At 35.8% G+C, this 10,337-nt stretch overlaps 1 protein-coding gene across 1 annotated transcript; it reads right to left on the bottom strand.

Annotated features, from left to right (window-relative positions):
• Nucleotides 1-2,937: 2,937 nt before the first annotated feature.
• Nucleotides 2,938-9,353, bottom strand: LOC146157535 (uncharacterized). The gene is made up of 10 exons (XM_083388241.1): nt 9,338-9,353; nt 8,366-8,566; nt 7,108-7,250; nt 6,932-7,043; nt 6,372-6,479; nt 6,234-6,304; nt 5,934-6,078; nt 4,928-5,101; nt 3,888-3,957; nt 2,938-3,341 (listed from the first exon to the last, which is right to left on the bottom strand). Exons 1-10 carry the CDS (start codon nt 9,351-9,353, stop codon nt 3,206-3,208), a joined length of 1,176 nt encoding a protein of 391 aa, XP_083244367.1. The 3' UTR covers nt 2,938-3,205.
• Between the last annotated feature and the right edge of the window lie 984 nt (nt 9,354-10,337).

Here is a 10,337-nt window from a genome sequence, read left to right as displayed (position 1 = left end):
CTGGTAAACCCTTCCTATTATGAGTAACTCTAGTAAAAAATAACATAAACGCAACATATAACAATTAAATTGCTTTAGGTGCAAAAATTATAAAAATCACACAATTCTATGAAAAAATATTTAATTAAATCACTATATTTCAACCCAAGTATTTTGTCCAAAATGCTTAAGTCAAGTCAAGTCATTTGTAAACAGTGACTCAAGTGCACAATCCATTAGAACACTGAGAAATCTTTGTGTTTTACACTTTTCAATACTTTTCCATTTGCCTGTGAAACCTAGTAGCCCGGAGTTTTGAAACTCACAGTGTGCTGCATCAATTTTTTCGCTTGTCTGAATGCGGAACCAGAAATGTTGCGGCGGACAATTACTAAACTCGCGCTGTATTGCCGTTTGTGAAGTAGAAGAAAATATTTGGTTAATTGCGATGGAATGTGAAGCAAAGGTAAAGCAGTGGTCGTAAAGGGGCAGTCATATGAAACGCCAAATTAGGAATACTTGCTTTAAACTTTTTATTTTACGCGCGAATTTAAACTTACAGTATGAAAAGTGCTTCGCCGAATAACAAAAAAATATTTTTCTATAAATCATCGTTTTTATTTCAATCTTTATTTCTTGCGATTTCTTTGGGTAAACGCACCAAATATTTTCTATTTCTTTTGTTTGTGTCAGAAAATTAATCTTTTTTTTCTCGCGAATTTACACTCACAGTGTAAAAAGTGTTCGGCTGAATAAAAACAAAATTTTTCTAGAAATAATCGTGTTTTTTTCATTCAAATTTAAGTCTTGCGACGCCTTTGATAAACGCACTAACTAATTATTTTCTATTTCCTTTGATTGGGTCAGAAAATTATTATCAAATGCTGCACTTATACGTAGCATTAAAGTGGAATCTTTAAGTCACCGGATAATGTTATCTGCAAGCATTTTATTGCCGTAATTGAGTTTAGATACGAAATGCGTTTTTTGTGCGACGCCCTTGCAAATTAATACAACACGGCAGGTCGTGGGTCTACAATTGAGAAGTTCTAGATTAACTGGTATTAGTAGATGAGTTTAGTTTGTCAGTCACAACAAAAAAGTTATTTGTTGATTTTATTCCAAATACATTTAGTTAAAGTCATAATTTTCAACGAAAAAATACACAATTGATAAACGCTAGATCTTAAACCAGAGAAGTACGTTCAGTACGCATAATTCTGTCTAGGGATCACAGAGAAATGTTTTTTGTGTTATAACTCGTTGTCATAAGCCAGTGTTTCCAAAGAAAGCTCTGCAATGCAAACATTTAATCACAGAAATTTTTTTATCTCGGAAGCTACACATGACGTAATATAAAGCTGCAATCGCAAGTGAACAAAAACATTTTGGTAAATTATTCGCTTAAAAAATATGAAAATATTATTCTTGTTTCTGAAACGTTTAATAAGGAGACATATTGTACAAGTAATGCAGATAGAATGTTTATCAACCAAAATATCGTTTGGCTCTTGTAAGTAAATGGCCACATTTGCTTTAAATAAAATCAAGTTTTGTGCAGATTGTTCTAACATACACAATCAAACGTAGTCATTTTATAAAAGAAAGCAATCAAGTAAAGCAAGTAAGGTAACAATATTTAAGTAGAGACGCTCAAATACGAAAGATGACCAATACAGTTTAAATCACCAGATAATATAAAAAGCATATTAGAAAGGTTAGTAAACCACAATTCTTAAGCCATGGCTGGCAGTATTCTAAACAATTCCTTTTGAAATTACTTAAGTCCCATTTAAGTCATTTGTAAATTAACTTAAGTCCAAGTCAGTTCTTGTAAAATCATAAGTCAAGTTCCAGTCAAGTCATAATTATAGCAAGTCAATTTCTTGTAATAAAAATCAAGCTTTAAACTATTAAAATTGGTAAAATATCTCGACGAGCAATAACTTAACGAAAAACGAGCGATAACAACAAAAAATAACAAAAACACAACATTAGCAAGCAGATTGTTTTATGTGGATATATTAAGATGACCATAATCAAAAATTTAATAAAAATTCCTAAAAACACTTTATTATAACCAAAGTCATTTGTCCGAAAAGAGTTAAGTCAAGTCAAGGTATTTTTTCCCGATGAATCAAGTCAAGTCAAGTAATTAAAAAACAGTGAATTATGTGATCACAATACTGGTGGTTGTTGATATTTGTGGCCCTTTCAGCTGAATGGTAATAGCAATGTAAACGTATTTACTGACTACTGATTTTGTGGCTATAGTTGGCGTTTGTAGTTTTGCGCAAGTGACTGAAGTTTGCCCGCCCCTGGTGCATTAGGAAATCGAAGACATACAATCGATGAAAAACACAATTTAGCAAAATATATATGTGCAGCGGAGTGTGTGAATTGTAAGCATGCTTGGTCTGGGTATGCAGTCTTTAATGTGTTAAGATCCGAATCGCTATAAACGCAGTGCCTTTGAATAGAAGTTGGCCAACGATCTAATAATACGTAATAAGAACACCAAAGTCCATACAGAAAGGTAGTATTTTGAATGTTTCGAATAAATCTTAAGATAATGACTGGCGGTTGTAGTTAGACGTAGTAAAATATTAAAGCCCATACAGAAGTAGGTAGCATTTTAAACGTTTCGAATAACTCTATATTCATTTTTAAAATCTTATTTCATTTTTATATACGTAACATTCATAATGACACCTACTTCTGTATGGGATAAAGTTCTAATAAAGTTCAAGCTTTGTGTGTGTTAAGTTCGTTTAGCAATTAATGCATCCTGGTAAGTTTCGAATCTGATAAGTCAGAAAGTTTCGACTAAATTTTAAGATAATTGGTGGCGATTGTAGTTAGAAGTAGAATTAATTTCAAAACCCATATAAAAGTAGAACGGTTAGAAAAACTCTCTGTTCATTTTCAACATCGTATTCCATTTTCATGTCCGAAACGTTTGACGTAACACCTACTTCTGTACGCGCTTTGATATTCATACTACGTTTAACTAACCTGCAGCCATTAACGTTTATTTAAAACGTTCACAAAATGCTACCTACTTATGTATAAGCTTTGATATTCGTACTACGTCTAGATACAACCTCAAGTTATTATAACGACAACCTCCAACCATTTGCCCCAAAGTTCTAATAATAGTTTAAGCTTTGTTTGTGTTAAGTTCGTTTAGTAATTAAGCATCCTGGTAAGTTTCGAATCTGATGAGTCAGAAGGTTTCGTATGCAGCCTCCTGTTGTGGATCACGTTGCTGAGATGAAGCTGGTAAAACGTTCTCGTAACAATCTTCTTGAAGTTCAATTCCAGGCCCACCAGGGTTGACAGGCATCACATCCTGGTAGTTACTGAGAAAAAAAATACCGGTACAAAATTAAAATATTTGCTAAAAAGGTTTCAAGTGCATGGCTAAACAGAAGAAAAAAATCTAAGAAAAAAACATATAACTTACCGCAATTCAGCATATAGCACCGAGTTATTTGATGAAAGAAACGAATCAAACTAATTTTTGACAGTATTTGGTGTTTATCTTGAAAGAGATCATTTAACCGACAGTGTCTTGTAGGTTTATATGCAAGTAAAATAAAATTTTTGCGTTCAAAGTTTTGCACGAAACACCAGCTTAACGTATACTTCAGCACTAATTTATCGTTAATCTGGATTATACATTTTTGTCAGTATATAAGCTAGTTAACGTATTCCCGCATTAATTACTATACCCTGATGAGGTCAGCTGGTATCTGCTGACGAAACCTCGGTTTAAATAATTTACTTTACACCACAATATTGATTTCTATTTATTGAAATGTTGCTTGTTAAAGCAAATGGTACTGATAGCAGTTGATGAACATTGCTTTAATTTCGTCTCTACAAAGCTTTATTTCTAAACTTACCCTTGGTTTCCAGGTTGCACCCGCACGTTGTCTTTGTCGCGGTCGTAACGGACCTGTAGCTGTCCGGATCCTGCAAATAAAAGCAAAAACTAGCACAGTATAGTTCTCAAAAGGGTGCTATTTGTTCCCTCAGGGAGAATTTTTTTAATTTAGGGAGGACATTTTTCCAAGGAGAAATTGGGGAGAAAAAATGGATAAAAAAAGTTGATTAATCGGTTATATGCAACGAAAATATTTAACCTTAACGATTGAGACTCCAGCCGTAAGGCCTATATAGGAACAACATCAACGGCAAAGGAGTTTTACATAGGTATAAGATTGATACCTATACGACATACATTCAAGAAAACTAACTTTTCAAACGAGTAGCGAATCCACATTTTGTTTGCAAGTCTTAGCTTTTGGCACAGATGTGTCTATTGCAGTTTTACATAAAAATTTTTTTAATTTTGTCGACTCCCTTTAGGTTTGATTTTTTGTCAGCAGGGTACATCGAAGTAATAAAAGGAAGAATATTTCGTGTTGTTTGCTGGGGAGAAAAGACAGTGTTTGGGCTTGTAAGGGAAGAATGTGAGTTTGCGTGCTTGTTTGGTTGTTGCTTGTTTATCGAAATATTCGGCTGCATTTGTGTCGCCCACGTACTGACAAGTTTACAAACTTTAGGCGACAAAAAATGTGTTAAATATTGCATGACTTCAAATGGGGAACAAATATTATTTAGAATTTCCTGTCTTAGTAAACGTTAGTCATCAACAAGTTTTAGTCATTTAAAAGAGAAACATATATTTCGCCAAAAAATAATTAGGATAAATCAATGAATCATTCATTCGACTTAAGAGAATGATGATGCATTATTATGTGGCAAATTATATTTCACTTTTAAAAGTCTAAAACATATTATTGACTGACTTTGACTAATACAGGAAGGTCTAAAGAGTATTTGTCTTTTGTTTAAATGTATTTTTATAGAATTTGTCAAATATTTAACGAATCTATGCAACCAAGCCGAATGACCCGCTTAGCTTCCAACCACAACTTACCGGCGTTCGGCCGAGCTTTGAAGCAGAGCAAGCCGAAATGTTTGAGCAATCCCAGAGTCGTTCCAACCAGAAGCAAGATTGTGACGCCGATGAACAGATAAAAAAACACAGAAGTAGAAACCGAAGTTTGGGAGACGATAGTCGAATATGCTGCTGGTAAGTTGCTGGTCGTTGCTGAAAGTGTAGTTTTACTGGTTATTGCTGAAAGTGTAGTTTTACTGGTCATTGGTGAAAGGGTAGTTTTACTGGTCATTGGTGAAAGTGTAGTTTTACTGGTCATTGGTGAAAGGGTAGTTTTACTGGTCATTGGTGAAAGTGTAGTTTTACTGGTCATTGGTGAAAGTGTAGTTTTACTGGTTATTGGTGAAAGGGTAGTTTTACTGGTCATTGGTGAAAGTGTAGTTTTACTGGTCATTGGTGAAAGTGTAGTTTTACTGGTCATTGGTGAAAGTGTAGTTTTACTGGTTATTGGTGAAAGGGTAGTTTTACTGGTCATTGGTGAAAGTGTAGTTTTACTGGTCATTGGTGAAAGTGTAGTTTTACTGGTCATTGGTGAAAGTGTAGTTTTACTGGTTATTAATGAAAGGGTAGTTTTACTGGTCATTGGTGAAAGTGTAGTTTTACTGGTCATTGGTGAAAGTGTAGTTTTACTGGTCATTGGTGAAAGTGTAGTTTTACTGGTTATTGGTGAAAGGGTAGTTTTACTGGTCATTGGTGAAAGTGTAGTTTTACTGGTCATTGGTGAAAGTGTAGTTTTACTGGTTATTGGTGAAAGGGTAGTTTTACTGGTCATTGGTGAAAGTGTAGTTTTACTGGTCATTGGTGAAAGGGTAGTTTTACTGGTCATTGGTGAAAGGGTAGTTTTGCCGGCTGGGCCGGATTAAGGGTACTGTAGTCCTAAGGCTATCTACCAGTGGGCCTAATTTTGCAAACGAAGCTACAAAGAAATAACACAAACATAATATAAACATGAAATAAATGTAATTAAGCGAAAGTGTAGTTTTACCTGTCGTTGGTGAAAGGGTAGTTCCACTGGTCGTCGGTGTTGTTGCAATTACTGCGCTGACTCGAACAAGGAAGTGCTGGCTTGTGGGGAAAGGAGGCCCCGACTCTATTGTGACGTTGTACTCGCCGCGGTCTGAACGCGAAGCCTAAAGAAATGTTGAAATCTTCCATCAGTATGCTTCGATGCTAAAATACCACTAGTTTATTTCAGTTATAAGAAACTCAAATTGTAGAAGCACCATGATTAACTGTCGCAACACAACAGCTTATAAAAATGTATTTAAGTACTGATTTTACTTACCTTTGGGAAGATTAGTAAGAGTTTGTTGACACCTCGGTCGTATCTCTTGTAGATGTTTTTAACCTTTATACCTAGTATTCAATTGTATGCACTTTTAAGCACTTAATGTAATAGGACAAATAGGTTTGCTGTAATCACCTTGCTTTGTTGCACTTACACCAGAAATGGCAGGATTCGATCCAAACTCAATCATAGCTTGGCCATCTATTGCATCTCGCATGTAAATTTCGTTTATTATTGGGGGAACTGTAATATAAAAAATGATGGAATTTAGACAGGAAACAATCACGCACATCAACAGCGCAGTATTTAATCAACAGTTTGGTGCAAAGGCCCCATAAAAATGCATTAAAATTACGCAATAGCAACCCATGGGCAAAGTTAACATCACAAATGGCGACATCGTGATATCTTTGTATCACTTGTGTTCAAAGATTCACACGGAATAAAATTCTCAGGAGATGTCTGATGTAGGAATTTCCATGGTGCTCCAAATATTGTTCTCAATTTCGTTCCGCGGACACTTTCTAAATATCGGCTACTTAACCACATGCAATTAGAAGCGTGTAGAATTCTCCTTTCGCAAAATGCCAGGTTAACTTTCGCAAAATTGGCAAAAAGTGTATAATTACAATACGAAGTGTTGGTCTTTGTATATGGTGTTATTTAAATTATAAAATCGCCCAGCGAAAACTTACATAGCACGTCAAGCTCGACTGATTTCGAAAGTGATGACGTCGATGAAGTTTGGAGACACGTCACATTTCGATTGTTATCTTCGCTCGATAAGTGAACATAACTCGACGCCATCTGCAAGATGCAAGAAAATTAATAGATATCTTCGAAACCACAAAGCGAAAAGCCATTGTTTCACCATTTCGCCACTAGTGTTAACGTTCCTTCCTTGTATTGTGACGTTGTCAATTGTGTGGTCCGTGACATCACAGAACAACAAAACCGATTCTCCCGCAGTAAATGTTTTGACGCGCTCTCCTTTCCACAAGTCGAGAAACGAACCTGCAAATGGCACAATACCAAGTAAAACTAAACGAACCTGCAAATTGCACAACACCAAGTAAAACTAAACGAACCTGCAAATTGCACAACACCAAGTAAAACTAAACGAACCTGCAAATTGCACAACACCAAGTAAAACTAAACGAACCTGCAAATTGCACAACACCAAGTAAAAATATGTTTTTACCTGAAAGCGATTTAACCCACCAGAAAATGTGTCCGTTAGGCGTTATAGAAAGTAACAAAAACCTAACTACGCAAACGACAGCACCCGTGGAAAAGGAACATGTCTGTACCTATGTGTATCTTCATATATCTATACTGTGATCTGGACTCAGAAGTACTGAACGAATGGTGAATTCTCACCAAATTTAAAGGGTGTATTTGGAAGGACTACAACCAAAATTAGTTGGACCAATCAGAATAGTAGTGCAAGCAAGACCAGACTCAAAAAGCCCGTGGCGAGGTTCGAACTCACGACCTTAGGCCAACCGATACCGCGACTTCGAAGGTGTCAAAATCAGGGGATTAGACTGGCACCAGAAATCTGAGAAGAACTTCAATGTATCCAAAAACTCTATTAAGACGAAGTTCAATGTTTATAAACCCTTCAGGAAATTTCCATGTAGCAAAGAGATAATAAAAGCATAATATCTAACGTAAGTTTTTAAACAAGGTTTAAAATTATAAATCGTTCGTTAATAACTTTGGTATTATCTGGGACTTTCTTTGAGTTTTACGCTTGTCGAAAGTCCAGCTTTGTCCCCTTAGCGTTTAGTAAATCACTTGTATTGGACATAAAGCTAGAGTAACAACGTCTGTAAAAAGTTGAAAGGGCAAAGCAGAATAAGAAAGTGGTACTTACTCTGCACAAGAGGACATATCTGATTTGCTTAAACCCCCAAATGGACAAACGAGCGTTTTACGAGGAAAAAATGGAATACAACTAAATTTGGAGCACATGGGGTAGACCAAGCTTCCAAGCAACTCTTGGTGATTCAATTGAACAACTGAGATTTCCAATCGACTGGATGCTAGCAATCCTGGCACGGACCGGACCTAATAGCTTTCATTTAATATCTTACAACTGAACTCTATGTTTTGTCCTAACTCACCATCCCAGCACTGCTGGTTGTCCGGTCGCGTCCACGTTGCTTTTGCTCCACATCTCAACTTCGCGTATCTCCCGATAACAGCGTTGGTCGTCGAGTCGACATACACCGAGTTGTTGCAAGGCCGACCAACCTCCACTTCGCTATTGTACTTCCACTTGCTTGTGTTGGTGGATTCAACAACACCTTCAGGTTCAGGACAATCTAAACATCAAGATGATACAATGTTGTAAACATGTCAACTCGAAATGACTGGAGTCCCTGTCAAGTTATTTATAAGTAGACCTATATTAAGCAAAAGTCTAAACGCATTTCTAAAAAAAAATAAATAACGTCCCAAGCCATAATTAGAGCGAGTTAATTTCAAATCAAGTCCTTTTCCTAACAATTGAACGTTAAACTATTCAAATGTTAAAGTTGTTAAACTATTTTATATCGAAAAGTTAGGATAAAAATCCCAATTTTAATAAATAGAAACCTAAGTCAAGTCAAGTCATTTTGAAGAAAAACTTGAGTCAAGTCATTTAAAACCAGACATTGAATTATATTATTTCTACGCTAAGACGAAAAATACATTAGCGTTTAAAATAAACAAACTACTAAAGGTCACAGAATTTATTTGGGCTTTCTAAATGTACGGGATCTCCGAAGGCCACCTCTCGAACTTTGACCCAACGTTCCTAAACGTGATCCTATTTTCCCAACCTTGACCTTATGACCCTGTTCACACTTGAAGTGCATACCTTAGCTCGTTAGGTCTACGTTGCCGAAAACTACAAAATCGATTCATTTTTAAGTGTTATTCATGGCTTCTTGGGTTATCGAGGAACGCTTCGGAAAAGTTAAAAGGGAATATCAACCTCAAGTTACATTTATGGAAATATGACACAAATATGACGTCAGAAACTCTTGTTATTTCCCTTTTTCAAATAAGAACGCTTTAAGGTTTTGAGTTTCATCTTTGTTGACTCCCACTTGGAATGCAGCCCATATGTGGGAAACGTTATAGTAACCCAGGTCTAATAGTGTAACGAGTAAAAAAATACCAAAATCAACTTACATATTATTCGTATTTTGGGGCTGTTGATTTTACACCAACTGTGATACTCAAAGGTTATTTCGGTTAAGATACTCTTTCCATCAATCAGATCTGGTCTTAGAAGGTTCAAAGTAAAATTAAAGGTTTTGTTTGTCAAGGTGTTTAAGTGCAACTTTGTCAGGATTCTGTTATTGTGAAAAATTCCGGTAGGTTGTACTATCGCAATCCATTTGCGGCTACTATTTCTTTGTAAATAAATATTTCCATATTTGAAAGCTGAAGTCGTGTTCAGCGTGATCACAATTGTGATATTTGGAACACCAACAGCCCAAGTGAAGGATTCCAATTTCTTATTGTCTTCAGAAAAAGTAAATCTGTAGTCGCCTAAAAAGCAAAGAGAATTCTATAGCATTTTTGAATGGCCCTTTATTCTGCTGCAATTATTTCTGCTAGTCACCCTAGCGGTATTTACAAAAGTACAGTCGAGCTATTTCGTTTGCAAAAATATTTTTATGAATAGCACAGATGCAAATCATTTTACCTGAATTCGGTCGCAGTCCTATTAATTAGGCCAAAAATATTACACGAAAATTTAAAAAATGATTTTTGTACAAAATGTTGCCTTAAATTAAACTGTTTCGAAATGAAAGCGAATCTGCATCTGGAGTTTACGTTCACCAAACTACATCACGTGGTTACGCGACTTGCATAGAAGCCTACTTGCAAGAGTCACACTTTCCATATTTAGTTGAAGGACTTACAGTAATTGGCGTCTATGCAGTTTGCACTCACAAGCAGAAGTAAATAGACGACAAACATGTTGTGCCAATCGTTTCAAAGCAACATGCATACAACTCCAAAACCCACGACAAATAATGGTTCTCCAGGAATAAAACTCCGCTTAACAACAAGAGAAACAATGCTAAAAGTAACTGT

The sequence above is a fragment of the Ascidiella aspersa genome, chromosome 4 (assembly GCF_963924565.1).
Source record: "Ascidiella aspersa chromosome 4, kaAscAspe10.2, whole genome shotgun sequence".
Taxonomy (NCBI): Eukaryota; Metazoa; Chordata; class Ascidiacea; order Phlebobranchia; family Ascidiidae; genus Ascidiella; species Ascidiella aspersa.
This window is presented reverse-complemented; position numbering and strand designations above follow the sequence as displayed.

Excerpts from the sequence above, each read along its gene's own strand:
- LOC146157535 (XM_083388241.1), bottom strand. Across the intron at positions 6,079-6,233 it reads TCTTACTAATCTTCCCAAAG|GCTTCGCGTTCAGACCGCGG; the intron begins GTAAGTAAAATC and ends ACATTTCTTTAG. Across the intron at positions 3,958-4,927 it reads CAAAGCTCGGCCGAACGCCG|GATCCGGACAGCTACAGGTC; the intron begins GTAAGTTGTGGT and ends TTTTATTTGCAG.